Raw genomic sequence first — 21043 nt, forward strand, 5'->3', positions numbered from 1 at the left:
AAAGCAATAAGGAAACATTTATCGGAGTTCAATAAAAAAGAATATCAGCCATCGTTACTAGGGAAACGTGAGAAATCCAGTAGTGTAACTTGGATGGATTGAAGCCTCGCTCCTGTGAATATCTTCCTTCTCCAAGCCATCCCTCTCGTCCTCCTTCGTCTGGCTGTTCATTTCTCAGCCGCCGCAAGGGAAAAAAAGAAATATCCTACACGAATTTCATTGCGTCGTACGTATAGTAATACCTAAACCGACTGTATAGGCGATGACGTGATCTGCGTGTGTGCGAAGGAACGATAAAAACGAATCGAGCGGAAGAGAGAGTGAGAGAAAAACGTGCTTGCGCGTCTCTTATTGATTCGTTTTATATGAGTGGAAGGTGGGATTTGAATGCCGGAGGGAGAAAAAAAAACAATCGAGATGTCGCTGGGAGACGGATTTTCTCGGGTTCTTTTGACGTCTATAAGGCTCTTATACACAGAGTAGGGGGAATCTCTCTCTTATTAATTTGTTTTCGGGTGTCGTTGCGGGGCAGATTTTTTTCTCTCTCGGTGTTTGCGGCGAATTTTCTATGGATATATAGAAGCTTTTTCTAAAGCTCCTTATAGCCTCTTGATCGACTTTTGTTCTAAAATGACGTTTCTTGGAAATGAGCTTTATTTTGCCATCGTTATTGTGCTTCATTGAGGGATTTCCGTAATTATGTCGAATGGACTTGTACGTCGTAGGTGGAAGTACGTCTGAAAGATTCCTTTAGCCATTTTATCTTGAATTTGTCATGTAAAAAGAAACGACATGGTATAAAAATTTTATTGTGAAATTTAATAAGGCAGAGGATAAAACGTGCGCGGGTAGCATAGAAAATCGCGTCGTTAAATCAGTGCCTTATATAAGAATTAACTTTGTATCAAGGTATCGATCTTAAAGTGGCCGAGTCTCGCACTAAGTTGAACGAAAACAAGGCTTTTTACTGAATGGAAAACTGGGTCAATAAGCTTTATAGTATGAGAAACGACGCCGGTTCCAATTTGGCGCGAGCTTGAAATTAATCGAACGGAAATTGGATTTATAATTATATTCGAAAATTTTTACTTCAATCAGTTTCGCTAATTGAATCTTTACGTACGTTCAACATTACTATGTACAAAGTAACATCGAGTTACAATTACAGTAAATGAATTTCATTCACACCATATAATAAAGAAGATCTTATTTTCGCAAAGATACTCTATTTTTGCTACACCACGTGAATTTTCCCGGGAGAAAGTAGCTTGAAAATTAATGTGTCAAGTTCGCCATCGATCGACTTCTCACATCCAGTTATATTTATCGTCTCAATAATGAAACGATCACCTATAGCTATACATGCTCACTGTGTCTATTGAGTGTACGACTTGTGTAATATCTACCGCAACGTTTCGTTCACCAGTAACGAGTCAAAGAATTTTCTTCTACAAATTGCATTACACACTTTTCGTTAAAAACTAAAAAGACGAAATCAGCGAAGCGTCGAGCAAAAATCGAATCAACCGCGGCCTAGCAACAAGTTTATCTCCGAAAAAATATCTCCGACAAAGGACTCTTTGACGAAAGAGTCGGGGAAAAAATCCAGCTCGTTGTGTTCGGAATCTTTTTTCCGATATAAAAGTATATAGTCCGCATACGGTCGATCCGGCGCTTTATTCAAATTTCCTGCGTGACGGCGGCTCTGATCCCTCGGATTCATGCACACGCACAGCTTTCAAAGAACCGGTGTTTCTCTCGTGGCGATTTTTTTTTATTTCGGAGTCAACTCTCGCGTCCTTTCCTTTTTAATCTAGCTCCAACTTTTTGCGTTTCGGGTGAGTTGCATCTCTCGCGTTTCTCTTTTCCAAAGAAACGAGTTTATAATTTGTGGAACCGCATTTAATTATACGAATTGCGTAGCTTTGAAATTGTTCGCGTAGTTATATACTGCTGTTTTGATAAAGTCACTTCGAAGTAAATTTTTGTTTAAATAAACGCGCGACTGCACTCGTAAAGGCGGGCAAATAAGTTTTCGAGCGTGAATTCCCTTGGGGATTACAATTTACACCCGATCGTAAGTTGGACTGGAGACGACCTTCTTGTAAGTCAGTCCCATAAGTTTTAAGAGTAAAGAAGTATAGTCTCCTACCGCGAGATTTTAAATTATACCCCTTGGCACGAGAAAAATTAAGATAAAAGAAAAAGTTTTATCACGCTTTTATGCAAATTAATCTAGAGTTCCTGGCTAATGACTCAGATTTCACTCGTACATCTAATCTGAATAAAATAATAAGTCACGGCTCTGCGTAATTACGCGTATATTCGAAAAAAAGTTTAAAACTGCTATGAACACGTGGTTAAATGTTGTACATCCTCGCACTTGGCATCATCAGCTAACGAACGAGTGCCTGATCAATGAGTTTTCCCTCTCCTTAAAACCACCAAATTTCAACTCTCTCAAGCATAATACACCAAGCTCGATGACAAATCATCCAACAAACAGTCGTCGACCAAAGTAAACGCAACAATAACATAAGATCGAAAAAAAAAGAATCCCATCCCTCCAATGACTGATAAGGGCGAAGGTCTCGAGGAGAAATACAAGCTTTCGTTCCACGCTCGCATTGTACGACAGCTTATACACGAGCGGCAACGGCCATGCTCGAATTTATTGACGGGAGAATTCTCGGGGCCAAGGCGGCGGCGGCGCTCGTCGGTATGTTTGCGGGGGCGTCTCAGTTCAGCCCCAGCTGATCGCGACGCGGAAGCGGCTGCTGCTGTTATTGTTCTGGTGCTGCTGTACTGATGCTCATTCTCATACGGATGGATGTGTATGATAATTGCGAGGAGTGAATAGGAGGGTGGACATCTCTGGAAGAGATTTTCTTTGCGCTGACTTTCATACGGAGTGGAATTCTTTGTTTACGTGCGGTTCGCGGAGTGATTTGATGTATTACTTCGAGGATTTATCGGCGAATTTTTGAAGGTATAAATACCGAGGTTGAAGTGTGCATTGGAAAATATGAAGCAGCTCAAAGAAAGAGCGCAATTTTCCGTGCGGCTGACCAGTTTCACATTTTACTACTTGTCATACACAGCGAACGTTTTTCCCGCGACTGGTCGATCGAGCTAACCCTCGCGCGAAATATGTTCACGTTTATACTCCACAATTTTAATGAAAAATAAACATTTTTATACACTGAATTCAATTTTAAACGAAATCAACCATAAGTTTCTTTCAAAAGACTCGTAAGTAGAACAAGAATTTCACAAACTAACAAAACTCACTCGATTTGAAGTAAGAACCAGGCATAAATTAGCCCGCTAATTATCCAAAAGTAAACACAAACCTCATTCCGCGCTATTCCACCCGTCTCCTACATGGAAAACTAAATTAACGAATCATTGATCCCTTCGACAATAGAATCAATCCCTCTGGTATGCCTCAACCTTAGCAAAAAAAAGCCAAAAACAAAAATCAACCCCTACTAAACCGCTCGATCTGCTGCTCGACAGGTAAGCAGCCAAGGCCGTAGAGTAGCAGTGCAGTCTTCGATTTCGAGGTCAAAGCCGTGCGCGGGGAAATTCGCGCTCTCGGGATCGAAACCAACGGCACACAAGGTGAGAGAGAGAGAGAGAGAGAAAGCTTCCAGCGAGTATTTGCTCGATTATTGACCGGCCGGAATATGCGTGTGAGCTTTTGGTTGGGTGCTTTTCCGATACGCTGTGGGGTTATTTTATTGAATCTGCTTTACTTCAACTTCTTTACCAGTTATGACCGAAACTTTTTATTTGAAAAAACGCAGTGGGTGGAATTTAAAGGATCGAAGACAAAGAAAATAGCGTGAAATAAAAATCCGTTCACGTCCACGATGTTACAAGAGCCCGAAACGCGATGCCACATCCTACATACAGGATTTGTTAATTTTCCAGCGCCATAAAGCCTCTGTATACAGCGTCACGTACGAAACATAAATTTGGCCGCATACATAGGATCCTTTCGGGATAGGATCGTGATATCGCGTACTGCTGTATTATAGGCCTATTAGGTTTCGAATTTCAGCTGCGGTCGCTTCGCTTGTTCCGGAAGAGAGAATTTTTTTGCTGCTGCTATATTTTTTTTTACGACGGACAGTGTGGTCGTGTTATGAAATAGAATTGAATCTGGGCATAACTTTATGCACGCAGGAATGTTAAAATTGTTTATTTCGAATTTCATCGTTTAGTTTGTTCCTATGAGCAAACGGAATTATCACGAATGCCTGACGTCGAATATCTCGTAACGTATACTGTCGGAATATTCCGAGATAATAAGCGGAGTTATTCCAGCGATTCGTTGCCGTGAATAGTTGGAGATGATCGAATAAGGCGTTAATTAATTGAAATAATTCCATCGAATAAATGTAGACGGTATGTGATCGAGCGGAAGAGAAATAGAATCGTGAATCGAGTCAACTTTTTCTTTCGTTTGCATAGTTTACTGAAAGCTCAAAGTTTTTAATACAATTATACTGCGGCACAACGAATGCGGGTGTTACGGGTAGCTCCTAATAGGGGTCGATTGTTCGCATCAATATTGACCAGTTCGTTCACGAGCACAGTTTTCAATATTGCAAAGAATTGTTAACGCGTTCACATCTATTCGCCTCAATTTACTCAAATTAAACTCAGCTTTCTGCAGTTCACGCGTATTCGACGTTCGTCTACAACAGCCAAAGGCTTACCTAATCACTTTTGCCGCTTCATTAACGCAAGTAATGATCGGCCTTTCTCCCCAAAGCACGTTGCGTTATTGCGAGCTGCCCTTCTCTACGTCAATCAAACGAATCGAGCTTTACCATTATTCATATAAAAAACCGTTTGCATCAACACAACAATAAAAAAAAACCAACGCAGTTATCTCTACATCTTTCAGGCTTCGTAGCCGCAGCATCAGGCATCGCGTATCCCCAGACAGCATCGGTGTATGTACAAAAGCTCTCTGCAAGTTCTGGATCCACTGTGTTGCAGCTGTGTGTAAGCGTGTCCGTGTCATCGTCGGCGACGGCGCAGTAGTGGTATAGAGCCACCAGCTCAGCAGCGCCATCGCTGAACAGCTTCAGCTCCTTCTCTCTCCTCTCCGCAGTCGTGGGGTGCGCCGGAGAGCAACACGCATCGGAGCATAGTAGCATCACGTCGGCCGCTCGATAGCACGACACGAGCACCAGCACAGGGCCACCTACGATGGCCAGTGAGATGGCCAGCGACACTCGTTACAGGTTCGTTGCTTCTTCCTCTCTCTCTCTCTCTCTCTCTCTCTCTCTATCTCTCTCTCTCTCTCTGTCTGTCTCTCTCTCTCTCTCTCTCTATCGCTCGCTTCTACACGCTATATACATGTATACCTCTCTCTTTCAACCCTTTCCACTCGATCTATCTGCCTGCCCACCTGGCTTTCTCTCTCACGATTGACTATGCGAAAGCTTTTATTTTGTCCCGTGTGTGCCGCGCCCCCCTCTCTCGTTCGCTCGCTCTCTCGCCCCCGCGAAATCGGATTTCCACTGGCCAAGGGTAGCTTCTGCTGGCGCTGAGCTATTTTATTTTGCGTCGTCGGCTGCTGCTGCTTCAGTTGCCTACCGATGGCCTTACCTGTGCTCTCGTCGTCGTCGTCGTCGTCGCGTATCAGTTACGGGAGACTGCGATGGAGATGTCGCGACGAGTTTTAGATAATGCTCGTGTCTGCGTGGGATGTGTCGAGTGATATGCGTGTTCAGGGGGAGGGAAGCGGTACAGCTTTCATTCAGTACATTCCGCTCGAAGTTTGTGCAACTTTTGTGAATATGCCATCCACATTGTTTTACGCAACACACAGCAAAGCTCGCTCGACGATATCGTGACAAGTGCGCCGAATTTTGCGTAACAAGGGCAGCAGCACTGGAATAAGAAAGAAACTCAATCATGCCCTCACAGCGTGTCAGGGAAATCAGATAAAGAAGCTGCTGTCCCAGTGTAATTGAGCGGACGCAAATCTGCCCGATCGTTTCGGCGACGTAAAAAAAGCCCGTTACAGAATGAGCTCCGCGTAGTGTGTTTTTAGTGCGCGATAACTTCAATTGGCTGCGTGTAACGCCGTTAGCGAGTCATAAAGGCTCGACGCTGGAAATTATAAAGTAACGCGATCCCGGGAGGGTAAACTCGTTGCGGTGGTCGGGGAAAATTTTTTCGTATACGGCACTGATTAACTCGTTACGGCTGAACATTGAATTTACTCGATGAGGTATAGAGAAGGTGTTTTGTTGTAGAGGATTTGGCCGTCAATCAATTAGAGTACCTATGTGTGTGACGGTATAAAAGTAATTCGCTTCGGAGGCATTTACTCTAGTCGTAAAAATAGAAGTCCGTATCGACGAGCGTTGAAAAGTAGAAGAGAGTGTGTCGTGAAAGGGATGCCTTAAACACTTCCAATTCCCATCTACTACTGTATCTATCCAAACGACGATACTACATGTACATACATCGTATACTTACTATCGCAGAATACATGTACATCAACGAGAGAAATTCATTATCAACATCAGCTTGACATTAGCATTGAGTATCTGTGTAGCATAATAGCATCTACTTATCCATTGTGTACCTTTACAATTACCTCGTCATACTAATAAGTTTATGTGTTTGTAGAGAAATATGACTATTAACGTTGTAAAATTAAGTAGCTTTATGTTAAAGTATATATAAAAACGGAACTACCAAATGTTTTTTTAACAAGTCCTTCGACTATATCGCTGTTACAAGAAGCTTTCAAAAAAGTGTTCCGAACAACCCATGTATTAACTATATATATTTTGAACAAAGCTGAATTGGATTTCCTTTTAGAAAATTGTTCGAAGCTTATTTTATTACGCGATAAAAGCATTGTTGCTTTCTTCCAGCGGCAACGAGATGTTATATCGATCCAATATATATATATATATATATATATATATATATATATATATAAAAGTTTTAAGATCTTTCTTTCTTACACGTGTATATCAGAAAGTTTTCATTTATTTCTTCTATAAATAAGCGCAAGATTAAAATATACAACGAGACATTCGAAAGTTTAAGCTATAAATTTAATACGGCGAAACTTTGAAATTCTAAAGCGTAGTTGTACGTTTGTTGCTTTTCTGAACATTCATCGCTCTTGTAACTATATGAAGTTTTTTTTTAAGTCGTTTCTTTTAACAGAAGCATTGTTACTCGATGGAAGATTTATTTTATCGAAGAGAGATATGATTTTATCGGCCGACGCTCGTTATAAAGGTTTGTTTTTAATTCCTTCAGAATTGACTATTTTGGCTTTCAAAAACTTAGAATGCATATGAAAATGGGATGACGTTATACATAATTATTTTGATTTTATTACAGCATTATGTGCACGTCAAATTTGAAAAGTTTTTACCATAATAGTGTTATCAATCAATTGAAGAATCTTTCATCTAGTTTAGATAGTTGAATCGTTAAGAAGAAATCCAAAATTATTTAAAAAAAAATCATTCACACAACGAAGTCACTTTTAATTAAAAGCTCTCCTTCGAATCGACAGTTTCCAATGGCCCCGACACTGCAGGCATCAGAGCCATGGTCGACGTCTGCTTCAGACAGAAATTTCCGTTTTGATTGATCGGATTTCCATTCTGACTCGGCTGCTTGGATATTAAACGGTATAATGCGCTTCGTTAACTACATCCACATCGCAGGAAAAGGTTTACGCAGTCTGTATATAGCCTGTCGAGTTCCGGGAATTCGGTGAAATTGCTTCTCGAAGATTTGTCGATCGAATGCGGTTCTCCTTTGTATCCAAATACGTGTATATGTATCTCTTTTTTGCTTTCATCTCGACGGACGGTATCGATCGAGGCTGACACGTTGCCGCGACGCGAGTAGTTTCAATTTTGCGAGCTGCTGTGTCAACCACTTTCTGATAGCGGAAAATGCCGGTGACTCAAATTGCGGGGCTTAAGAAGGATATTTGATATTTATTTCCTTCTATAAGGCTTCTTCGAATCTTTCAATCAGATCATGTGAGAGCTTATTGGAATATTCGAGTGGAGTGATAGTGTGCGCGTTTTGAAGCACATCAGTGTTTTCCTCTCTTAAAAAAATGATGGACTTGGTTGTGAAGCCTTTAATACGTGATTCTGATTGGTTGCTATGGTCGGTTGCCTAGGTAACAGATGAGAACCCGCACGCTTTAAATTCATAACCCTCATAACAGTCATAACCCTGGTAGAAATTTTTCAGGCGTTTAAAATAAAATGAAATGAGGTTAAATAGTATGAAATCTGAATAGCGGATTCAGAAAAAAATATATGCAATATTACCAACAAGAAATCTTGATAAATTAATCATTACCAAAAGTGTAGTATTGAAACATGTGCATTGAAAAGTGTCACCCTAACCCTATTTGAAGTAGGTAATAATGTGTGTGTGTGTGTATGTGTGTGTATGTTATTTAGTTTTTTTTTAAATATAAGTGAGAAGTGCAATTAAAAGAATAAAAAGTATAAAGATATATTGTGTCTCCGTGCCCAAAGTCGCCCACGGTGAGGTTTAAGAAGTGAATTTAAAGAAAAGTTCAGTATCCGAGTCAGTGAATTTGAGTTTATCACTACAATGCCCTTTAAATTTTAAAATATGTAATCTAGATAATTGAACTGTTTTCATTCATATTTTCACACCAACGGCAATGTGAATTTTTTAATTTAGCGGCTCACATTTTGCTTATAGACAGTCACGCAGTAACTACTATCTCTAGCACATTGTATTTCCGGTTTCCAGTGTATTTTTACCTGGAGAAAATGATAAATATTTTGGCTTTTTTGTTAAGGCATTAATGAGAATATTTACTTTTAATAGTTGTGAGAGATTTTGAGATTTTTCCATTGCATTGCATTTGCTCTCATTTAAAAACTAATTTCTAGAGAGCTCATTTTTTGCATATATATTTCTGTTTTGGTTGTGAAAATATTTAAAGTTGAATTGACCTTAACTGAAATACTTTTGATTTCGACTTCAACACCCATGATAATTATTTAGTCGTATAAGTTATTCACATCAGTGTCGGAATCGAAATAAAAAGTATTTCAGTTAAGGTTAATTGAACTTTGTATATTGTTTCATTGACACAAAATAAATCTATATGTAAAATATGCGCTCTCTAGACCCGTTAGTTTTCGAATGAGAGCAAATGCAAAAATAGAGAAATAGGCATCGATCTCAAAATCTCTCACGACTGTTAAGAGTTAAAATTCTTATTAATGTCTTGACAAGAAAGGCAAAATATTTATCACTTTCTTCATGTAAAAATACACTGAAAACCAAAAATACAATGTGCTAGAGATAGTATTTACTGCGTAATTGCCTATAAGCAAAATGTGACCCGCCAAATTAAAAAATTCACATGGGCCTCAATGTAAAAATATGAATGAAAACAGTTAAATTAAAATCATCTGGATTACATGTTTTTATAGGTAGCATATCAAGTATCTGTGTAAAATTTCAATTGCCTAGCTTTTTTACAATGCAAATGAATAGGGTTGTAATAATAGGCTTATACTCACTGACTCTTCTACTGAACTTTTCTTCAAATACACTTCTCAGACCTTAACGACAACGACTTTGGGCGTTGTTAATATATTTATATTAAAAGTATTACAGAATATGGTAACATATGGTAGGTAATATGGTAAAAATATTAGCAGAAATTAGTGTACCCAAAACTTATGTTGTTTTTTCTACCAGGGTTATTAGACATAGATAGAATAAGGAGCGCGCGAAGCGCGCCTTCATTCCTAGTTTTATTAAATATTTTATGATTATACTATTCGAGAGCTGCGCGAAATTTTCCTCGCCTATTCAACCTTCGAATAAAGTGAGAGTTCATGCATATTGAAATGAGATGTTGAGTATTCGTATACTTTTGGGTAATTTCGAATCAAAATTTTAGTAAAATCTCTTATTTCTTGGTCATTATATATTGGGCTGATACTGTATGATTAGTCAATTTTTCTGTATTATAATATTCAAATGTGCAGCTGCCGTTTGCAGAGGGATATTATCGAGTATTAAGCTCTTAACCTCAAGCTTTTGACTAGAAAACTTCACACTTAGGCACGGCATCTCGAGTGATCAATAATTCATCAACTCGTATAAGTGAGCTCAGCGAGTTCTTTGAGCGCAAGGGTGTTTACTCAATTTCCGAATCAATAATTAACGCGAAGAGACTATTTTCGATCTTTAAGATTGTTGTTTTTTCTTTTTATTCAATATTGTGACGCGCTGCATGTTGGCGCACGTCGTTCTCACAGTTTTGAGATGGCACGTGTCGCTGATGATGATGCAGATGCGTATAGCGCAGAGGCAAAATAGATGGGTCTTAATATTACGTCATAAAGTTTATAAGCGATTACATTTATGCTGCATTTATTAGTTGAAAGAACGGCAAAATAGCGTTGTGTACATAAAAGCATTAATGATTTATGCAATGTTACAAATTTACGATCTATATTTATTCAAATATATTGTACATGCACAAATTGAAACTATACAGACGATAAAAATAAACTGCAACTTTTTCACTCTACATTATATAAGACGAGAATGAATACCTTTTCTATTTCTACTCTTCTTTTTTCCCTATTGCATGAAACATTTTGAATACACGCATGTAGATTCTACAAAAACACTTTTTTCAATTTATCAACAATTTAAAATCCATTATATACTGTTCTATCTTTTGGTTTATCACTATGATACAGTTTTCTAAATCAGGTCTTTTGGCAGCATGCAATTAAACTTTAACGATTTAATGACTCAAATAAACTCAACTTTCTCACGAGTAACTATCGATATTGTCTACAGTTCTCTCTAGAATCAAAAACGACGATAGAAACACTACGCAAAAACAAGGCATGCCTCAACTTAAATATTCCACCCACGACACTTCTCCACATTCGATATCTTCTATATAATAATCAGATTATGAAAAAAAGCATCAATTTTTAAACCATCGATAAAAACGACTCGATCCATCCACAGAACGTCGCTACCAGCACCCGGACACTCGGAGGTGAACCTCTGCTCGGTACTGTCTCTGGGCAAAGACCTGAGCAAAATCACGATGCCGGTAATCTTCAACGAGCCGTTGTCCTTCCTTCAGCGCGTCGCCGAGTACATGGAGTATGCGAAGCTCCTCAAGCAGGCGTCGCTCGAATCGAATCCCGTGGCTCGATTACAAGTGAGTTTAACCATATGCCTAACGTGTATCGGACTCGATTTTGCCAGTCATGTGTGCACTGGTGACCTCGAGACACTTTCAGCTCGATAAATTGAGCGACACTTTGTTTGAGTTTTTATATTCTGTCGACATATTGATTAATTTTACTTATGCGGCGTTTTTCGAAATGTGCTCGAAGAAACTGTGGATGTACGACTGAAGGTACTACGGGATATTAAATTGCTCGGCAAAACGGAGCATGTTTCTCCAGCAGAGCATATCTCATAAAGTCTACTCGCTGCGCGTTTATTTATTCTATAAAAGGGAATTGCAGATGTGTCGGGATGTGGCATTAAGCATGTGTTCAAATGAAGATAAACACTTATAAACGTTATTTACACAAGTTTCGGTAAACATCGTTTTCACTTTGTAAATTAACAAAGCTTCTACGTCGCGAACGAGAAATTCAAAAAACAGAAAAGCTCTATTTCATCCCACGCCGAAACAAAAATAATCCTTCCCCTTTTCAATCCTTTCGAAGAATTAGATTCGAAATAAAAATTGAATAAAGAGCACTTTCACGAGGATCGCGTGCGCGTGTAGCGAATATAGCACCTATACGTACGCAGGGCTGCGCTTCCTGGCGCGATAAGGGATAAATGTGACGGTGCGATGTAGCTTCAGCGGCGTCGCATAAGGTGACGCTTTTGTACCGTTCCGCGCGAGAGATAAGATTTCCTCGCGAACCGGAGACATGCGAGGCTTCTTTTTATTTATTGCCCCACACGGTATTTTGCTTTTTCGAAATTGAGGATCTCACGGTGCCTTTTTCCATTTCGTCGAGAAAATTGCTACGGAGAACCGTTTGCTAAAATCTTCCGACGAATTCAATTAGAAAGCGAAAGGACAACGTGTATTTCATGAATTTATAATGGGACAATAATACGCGCCAGGCGCAGCTTCTACGAATATAATTTATACATGGAAATTAAAGCAAGATGCACTTTTCGCAGTACGTCTCGGCGTTCGCCGTAAGCGCCTTGGCCTCCAATTGGGAGCGTCTAGGAAAACCCTTCAATCCATTACTCGGCGAGACCTACGAACTGCAACGCGACGACTTTCGGTAAGTACACTCTTACACACATCGTTATATTATGTGCAAGTGTCACTCTCGTCATTTTTCGAAAAACTACTCGTCGCGAGGCGAACATGTTCGTCGCCGTCGTTCTATATGAATAATGCATAATTTTAGAAAGTTAGTGTCGGAATTACCGGATATAAGCTGTGTTTATTACACAGCGTAATTTCAAGCTTAACGCCTTGTACACACACGCTTTATTATTACACTATCACGCGATTAATGACGCGACGACTTTGACGCGTTCTAATTACTCATCGGCGTTAACGCGCTTTTTGACGCGTCTGTGTAAAGCCGTGATGTCGTCGGGGAAAATTGATAATGACTTTATTATTGATTAATTTTTGTCTGCAATCCAGCATAATCTGCGAGCAAGTATCGCATCATCCGCCAGTTTCGGCATTCCACGCCGACAGCGAGGATTTCGTCTTCCATGGCAGCATACACCCTAAGCTCAAGTTCTGGGGCAAGTCGATAGAAATTCATCCTAAGGGGATGGTCACGGTCGAGTTGCCAAAGTGAGTAACGATTTCCGAAGTCTCTACGCTGCGCGCACGTGCCGCACCTCATTCTCTTTCGCGTTTATTCTTATGTGGCATATTAGCTTCGCTTCTTTTTTCTTTTCGTCGGCGTTCTTTTTTCTCGTATTACGGTGCGATGGATATCCCTTTGATAAGTGTAAGTGGTATTGGAAGTAGAACCGAGAACTCGTTATATGAGAGAAGAGGTTTATTGACTTGTGTAGTGCCTCTTTATGATGGACTTTTCTTGCTTCGACTGTTAGCGAATAATCGCGTTATGTGCGCTGAATTTGAATAAATAAATCTCCAATAACAAGCTCTTCAACTTATCGTACATTTCTCTTTAAAAAAAGTACAACATATAAACGCGGTTCTAAATTCAATAATGGCATCACCACAATTCGCATGATTTATTGCTTTATCATTCAGTTTGTCATTCATCTCAGCCTTCGAGTCTACTGAAATAGTTTTGTACCTCGAAGTAGAATACTTGTCACAAGGAGACGTATTACCCAAGGCGCCGTTGCAAACTTGCTGCACAATAACAGCCTTACAAAGTTCACAAGTGTATTCTCGTGGTTACGCAAACTCACACTACGACATTCAAATGCAGATACAAAAATCACAGTTCACCGATAGTTACAGCGATACGCGACGATAATTAATGTGAAAACAAATCAAAACAAGCGCGCAAGAAAACTACGCTAACGGCGTAATCACGAAGAAGCCACTCCGATATCCCCTAATTAGAGGTGGAGAAAATTTAAAACCCTCTATATCCGGAAAGTTTAAACGAGCTCGGCTACTGCAGCGACACGGAAAAAAGCTCGGAGAATTCTCTCTCGGGACAGAGAAAGAGAGAATAAAAGCTCGTGTACACAACCAGGCAGCGTATGGGGATCGTACTATACCTCTTCGGGTCGTTGTTTGCTTCGAAGGTGGAAGGAGGCGTACACTTGGCAGAACGTCAACTGCATCCTCCACAACGTTCTCGTCGGTCAGATCTGGATGGAGCAGCTCGGAGTTCTGGAGATCAAGCAACACGGCGGGGCTAATCTCAAAGCGGAATTGTCCTTTAAGAGCGCCGGATGGAACAACAAGGATCTGCACAGGGTCGAAGGTTTCATCGTCGATCAGGAGTGAGTTTCGTTATTATTAACCTTTTTTTTTATTATTTTAGCGTAAAGGTAGAAGTCGAGTCATTAACAGTTTGAGATTAAAAAATGTCTTGAATTTCCGCGCCAGAGGAGCTTGCGCGCGAAACTTTTTTAATGGAGAAACTCCCGGTAACGGCGGGAAGACACGCGAGAGAAGGCCTTGATTTTCTTCTTTTCGTGGCCTTGGCTACTTTGTTTACCTAATACAGCTGGCGTCTGACTAAAGTCGAGCATACTCGGTCGAGCTTTAACGAATACCTCCGAGAATCCTTTCGAACTAATTTAAAAAAGAAAACCGTGTCCACAGCCGCAAGAGACTAGCGTACATGTATGGCAAGTGGACGGAACGTTTAAGGACGTGCGAGGCCACGTTGTACGAGGAGGCTATCGAGAGGATAAAACGCGAGGCCAAGAGTCCGCAGAATAGCCCCGGTCACAAGAAGGTACTGGCCAAGTTGCATAGTCTCAAGGTCGGCGCTTTCAAGCCGTCTCACCAGGACGCGATAGACGAGCCGGGAAACGATCCCGATACCGAGGGTCTTACCATCGATGACATTCCTGGCTCTACGCAGCTTTGGGAGGTCACGCCCAGGCCGGCCAATAGCGCCGATGTGAGTTTCTAATCTGATAAATTACAATTTTGATTGGGTTGTTTGTGCCATCATTGTTAATTATCGCGAAACGATGGAACAATGCTCTAACAGCGTACTATGTTAGTAATTTTGATGGACTTTAATATTTTGACGGTGTACCGCGTAATCTCATTAGAAGTTTAAACGCGACGAAGTAATGAAAATAGCTGACGTGCCGTGATAATTAAGAGTTGCCCGAACTGAATTATTAATTTTTTTTTTGCTTCCAGTACTATCAATTCACCGGCTTTGCAATGGCGCTGAACGAGATGGAGCCGGGAATCCGAGAAAATATGTGCCCAACGGATTCGCGACTGAGGCCGGATATAAGGAAACTGGAGAGCGGAGACCAGGACGGCGCAGCGGCCGAGAAGACCAGGTTAGAGGAGAAGCAGAGGGATAATCGTAAGATGCGGAAGCACAAGAAAAATTCGGCCGAGTGGGCTCCGAGGTAAATATGGAACTATTTTATCATTTTAAACTTAGTTTGATCGTAAAAGTATGATAGTATTAATAGATTACCGTTACGAAAATATTCAGAATAAAAACCTGAGCGTTTTTTAAAATAATAATAGGCGCGCAGTTTTATTTTAATTATGCTCAGTGGAAGTATATTTCCATTCGTGGTATTTATAACTCGACGTGGCGAGCATGGCGTTAAAATATTGATTAATACAAAATTAATATAAAGCTCGAGGGGGATCTATTGTATGATATTGTTCATTATCAGATATTCTTCGCCGATATTACAATGTGCAAACAAGCCACAAAAATGATTGAAAGCTGTTTATTAAAAATGTATACGTATAAAATTAGACAGAGTTTATCGGAAAGATACTGTTATTTTCGAATCAGCAGTCAGTGAAAAAATCGATAACCTTATTCTATACCAGGTAAATCAACTCGCTGAAAAATGTACGTTTAAACAACAAATCTTACAGATGGTTCACCAAAGGCGTTAACAGCTACACAGGACTCGAGGACTGGCTCTACCAGGGCGGCTACTGGGACCGCAACTACGGCGAGGTCGAGGACATCTTCTAATCAGTCCTTGGAGAGGCTCCCTTATCGCGGAGAAGCAAAACCGGAAGTGATCCCTAGCGGCGCGCCTGATGCAAGCCAGCGCAATGAAACAAAGCGTCGACAGACCACATTGTCGCGCGACCTTCCCGAGACGAGGTGGTTCGAGAAAGCGAAGCTCGAACGTTTACTAATAGTACCTGGAAAACAAGGCAGAGACGACGACGAGCTGCAGACACGTAGTTGCTATGTACGTGACGACGAATCTGACATACGGTGAACGTTTTTTTCTCTCGATGCAGAGGACGTTAGATGATTCTTTGGATCGGAGAGGACAGTGTAGATCAGTTTCTTAGGAGGGCGGGTACAAGAGTGATTATAAGACGGTATGAACCCAATGTGTTTTATGAAACAGGCAAGGGATATCAAAACAGATGGTAAATGGCAGGCAGGGAAAAAATATTTATCCATACTTCTGGAGGTGACGAGAGCTGCCGACTGCGACGTCAACAGGTACACTTATATCAGTGTGCGATGCGCGGACGGCTTGCGATTCTATACTCTTGCTCGGCAGATTGCCAAAAAAACAAAGATCTACGCATAGTCAATGACGTGTTGAGAGCATTTTATCTATCATACAATATATATTCACGATGTTATAGCAGCTACAGTCCGCGTTCATGAAGCTCAAGTGCGTTGTACTCTTCGTCCCCGAGATGTGTATGCCAAGTTCCGATGATTACTTTGCTGCGGTTTAGCTTCTTTTTCAAAATTTGCATCAACAATCAGCTGACAAGCGTACGAAACTATCGAAATCTTACCAAGTCTGTGCCAATAGATCATCAGACGAAATATAAGATGTAGGGAATCTTGAACTGCAAAACGATCGGATGCATGATTTTTATATTTTGCGCGCGAAGCTGCCAAACGACCCTTTGCTTCTCTTACTCACAAAATCCTCTCACAGCGCAGGCTATTATATCGGATAGTTTTCACCTACTCACACACGTGTAATCGTTATAATCTTCCAAATAATTAAGGTATACAAAAATACAGCAGGTAAAAAGCAAACTCTGCGTCTGGATCTCGCCTGTCCATTATATTAGGGTTTTAGAGAAAAATAAACATGTATATGTGAGTATATAAATAAATATAACAAAGCCGCCGATGAATGGCGGAAAACTTTTAGGAAAAAAATTCGTTGTCTATTATGTGTCTGTATATAATATAAATAAATGTGAGTAAAGATCGATTTGCTGAGTCTATCGAGATCGATCTACGACTTATGCTATAATTATAATGTATATCATGTCGAGCTTCAAAAACTCGTGTCACAGTTCGAGTGACTCAACTATTTTTTTTTTTTAATTGTTCAGAAGAATATTTCTTGATATGTAGATTACCACAGAGAGCAATTGTGAAATAAAAATGATGTACGTGTGGTTAATTTTAACGAAACCTGTATATCATTGAACCTCTATTTTTTTATTGACGGGTATTATACAACATGGACTAGTGTACCAAGCATATAGTCTTCCAAATCTCAAATGGTGACGCGAATTAGTGCTGCTCGACATAAAACATGCTTGTGGCTCTAAGGCAAAAGGAGATGAGTCAATTTTTTTTGGAAAACTTTAGATTTTGTAACTTCAAAAGTTTGCTTCAAAGCTGGAATGTACTGAAGATACAAGATTTTGTACATGGCATACCGACACAAAAGTCTATCATTTAGAATGTGACAGTTAACTACATCATGCAGATAATTTTGACATTTAAGCTTCTTTTCTCAAAAATTCGAAAAGTGGACTTGTCTAAATTGCCTTGGAGCTACAGGTATAAATAAAAGAAAAATTCAAGGATATTCTTCCAAAGTCCAATGGCACTGTATACGTCTCTGTACATGCAAAATACGCGAAACTATACACTGGATGACTTTAAATCCCGAATCGTATCATGATGCGGAAATCAAGAATTTTCTTTACCTACATAAAAACAGACTCTGTATATAATACGTCAAACAAGCACCTGAAATCGATACTTCTAAATACTTTGAATGAGATACTGTCCGTTGAAGAATATAATCATGAATGTTTATGCAATGCAGGAATGTTTGATACATCAAGGTCAAAACATTTGTCTTCAATTACCCTTATTATTAATAATAAACTAATATTAGATATTTATCGATTTATTTGTAAGTTGTGTTTTTTAATCCTATATATCTGTGAGAAGTATTGAGATGTGTCGACTTCGTCACGTAGTTAACACATTTTACAACAACAATACAAGATTATACTCAACCACATTTACAAAAAAAATATATAAGTATTAAAAAAAATTATTAATTAAACTAGTTTAATGACCATGTATTAGAAATTCGTTTTTTACTACGTTTGTTTAGGACTATTAAAAAAGCACCAAACAAATGCCAAAATGCAGCATCCATCTATTAAATTTTTCTTCAAATTTAGCAAGCGACGCTATTTTTATATCAGAGAACTGAAAAAAATTAATCTTCGATACACACATCTCACATTTTGAAAATACGATGAAGATTCCTAAACACAGTAAAAAATTTGCGATGAAAGTAAATCCTTTCAATTGTATAAGTCTTATTTACTATTGAGCTATAAGGGATTCAATCGTATTCTTCAAAAAAACTAAAATTGCGAAACGTGCGCTCAACTTATACAAACTCCGGGTGGCTGTAGCGGAAAGAAATTTCTTTGCGATCTCAAGTTACGAAAACGTATGCGTATGAGAAATCAATGAATTTTTACAGTAAGTGATTCATATCTATATCCTAGCGTATCTTAGTGGTATCTTAGTGTAATTTTTGTTTCTTTTGGTTTTAAAAACGTCCATCTGAAGTCTGAAAAAATAACTAAAAGTCGTGTAGAAAACACGCGCGTGTAATTTGATCGTTTTAACACAAGTTTTGACAAAATTTGTATAAAAATGTAGAACGATAGTTCACGACTCTTATGTTCTCAAGGCTTTTCTATAATTCCGGCGACTTTTACGAACGAACTACTGCTGTTTGTGATTTTTACAAAAAAAAAAGACAAATTTATCTTCGATATATGAAGCACTTGTTGACTTTTTCTAGCGTAACTATATTATTATTGTTAATTTTAATTCGTTTTATAAATATTCTATACTCTATATCAATACACGTATAATCAATACATACGGCAACTAATACAATCCGTAAACTTTACAAAAGGTCTGTTCGAATTTTATCTAAAAAAGAAAAATCTGAAAAAATATCCATCAAAAGTCAAAAGTTCGAAGTATAATGCAACAACGTCACTGTCAATTTCCTCCTCGGTTTCTTTCTATACAAGCGATTTTTCTACGTCGCTCAATTTTTTATTACACACCACAAGAGAAAGAGAGCCGAAGGTCCTGGAAGCCATGCAAAAAACACATTTCACAACCTTAAAAATGCGCGCGCGTTCGTCTGTACATATAATCGTGTAACATAACGCGACAGACACAATAACTAATTATGAAGTATATTATAATAAATCACACGAATGTACATCGAGACAACTCTTGAAGATATGCAACTGCTGATATAGATTTTAACTGTATTTAGCAAGAGTTAGTTAGGAGAACCTTCAAAGCTTTCCGATACGCTAGAAGTAAAGAATAAAATTGTATCATCGATGGGCTCGCCGATATTGTCGTTGCCTCTGCACTGTATTTTAATGAAACGCTGTAATCATCGCTTATATACAAGAGATACAAAGATCTATTTTGACATTGAATTGAATGGAAATGTAGCTCTGATTATGCAATATCGAAACTAATATATTGGATTTTTAGTGGAAGCGACTATTGATTTCCTTTATGAATGTAGAACTGTATTAAGAAAGATGATAAACACACTGTAATGAAAAATACAATTGCCAAAGTGATTCACACAGTTTATTTTAATGTAAAAAAGAGCATTTATATATCCATGCGTAGTGTAGAAGCTAAATACGTAAATTACCTGCACATGATAAAAAGAGCACGAACTGAATTAAGGAGAGAATGGCAGCGACAAGTCAGTCAAAAAAAGAACCGCACATGCAGTTTTAAAAGTTTCTCATTCGCTTATTTAACCTCGGAGTGGCAGTGGCTTTTCAGAAAAATTGTTAACTCATAATATATGTATCACAAAAACACCAATTCTTCAAATTCATTTATTTTTAATTTTTTTTTTTTAACTACAATCCTTATTGAGACATCCAACAAAGCTGTGTTCCAATCTAATTAACTATTTCAGAGACAATAAACAATGCAATGTAAAACCGTCACTCCGAGTTAAAGATGTCGAACATCTGCTAGTAGTTTCGCCGCACGAATGTTTCAATAGCTTTTAGCCCATGTATAGTAGCAGAAGAGCAAAAACCACCAGCTTCAGCGTCAAAATCGGCATAATAGCACGACCCTCTCGGCCGACAAAAAAAATGTAACAGTAATTATAATAACCATAATGATAATCGAGGGCTCGCGTGTGTGTATGAATCAACGATCGATTTACGGAAGTTTCGCGACGCTCGCTTCCTGCGTGTATTAATTGACTTTTTGGCGATTATTATAGATTGTTTATTGCAGCTTACATCTGTCTCGTAGGCGAGTGCGCGAACGATTTTGCTTATCCGTTGATTTCGCAGCTGGCGTATTGTGTGACGCGCACTTTTTTCCATGATGTTCATTTTTATATAGCAACATCTTTAGCGAGTACGTTGATTGTCAAAGTAGTTATAGTAGACAACTGCGTAAACGTAGCTGTAGCTTGTAATGCAAAAAAGTCGCGTTACTTTCGTTCGTTAAGTTTTGAATATGATTCAAAAAATAAACTAATAACACACGCGTCCAAAATCAAGGACGGCGTGAGGATCTGTTAACCATATGTGAAGCTGTTGAAGTTGACACAATCATGGGCATTTTTGTCGGCGGCGATTTTAAGCGCGTAGATTATCATTTTGAAAGTTTTACTATCTTCTAAGCATAGCGTGTTCGGGTTCACCTGACCCTATAGGGATTATTATACGAGTTATACTTTCTGGCTATTGACGAGCTGTTAGTAAGAGCGACGGGGTGCAGTCATACTACCTATTGTAATGCGTGTAGTTTGAAACAATAAAAAAACATGGAATAAAAATGGTTAGTAATGATAACTGAAGGCTGGGCTTGTTTTGTGCCATACACTGTTTTTCGAAGGAAATTTATTATTTTAGACTATGAACATCTTTTTTTCAATATATTTTTCAAATTTATCCAGAATACAGAATATTTTACAAGAATCATTTAATTTATTTGAACTCTGGTGCCTTAAA

The 21043-nt window shown here is 39.0% G+C and overlaps 1 protein-coding gene across 12 annotated transcripts; it reads left to right on the forward strand.

Moving 5' to 3' along the window:
* The first annotated feature begins 140 nt into the window (after positions 1-140).
* On the forward strand, positions 141-20889 carry LOC100124041 (oxysterol-binding protein-related protein 2). 12 transcript variants are annotated; one of them, XM_032601025.1, is made up of 11 exons: positions 2746-2989; positions 3520-3624; positions 4919-5261; positions 7213-7287; positions 11065-11263; positions 12256-12365; positions 12740-12898; positions 13840-14040; positions 14366-14669; positions 14921-15141; positions 15632-20889. In XM_032601025.1, exons 5-11 carry the CDS (start codon positions 11147-11149, stop codon positions 15732-15734), a joined length of 1215 nt encoding a protein of 404 aa, XP_032456916.1. In that variant the 5' UTR covers positions 2746-2989; positions 3520-3624; positions 4919-5261; positions 7213-7287; positions 11065-11146; the 3' UTR covers positions 15735-20889. The 12 variants fall into 12 exon arrangements, with proteins under 12 accessions (XP_008207479.1, XP_001607863.1, XP_032456916.1 ...); XM_008209257.3 differs by lacking the exons at positions 2746-2989; positions 7213-7287 and adding an exon at positions 141-226; XM_016986026.3 differs by lacking the exon at positions 7213-7287.
* The last annotated feature ends 154 nt before the right edge of the window (positions 20890-21043 follow it).

Source organism: Nasonia vitripennis, chromosome 5 (assembly GCF_009193385.2).
Source record: "Nasonia vitripennis strain AsymCx chromosome 5, Nvit_psr_1.1, whole genome shotgun sequence".
NCBI lineage: Eukaryota > Metazoa > Arthropoda > Insecta > Hymenoptera > Pteromalidae > Nasonia > Nasonia vitripennis.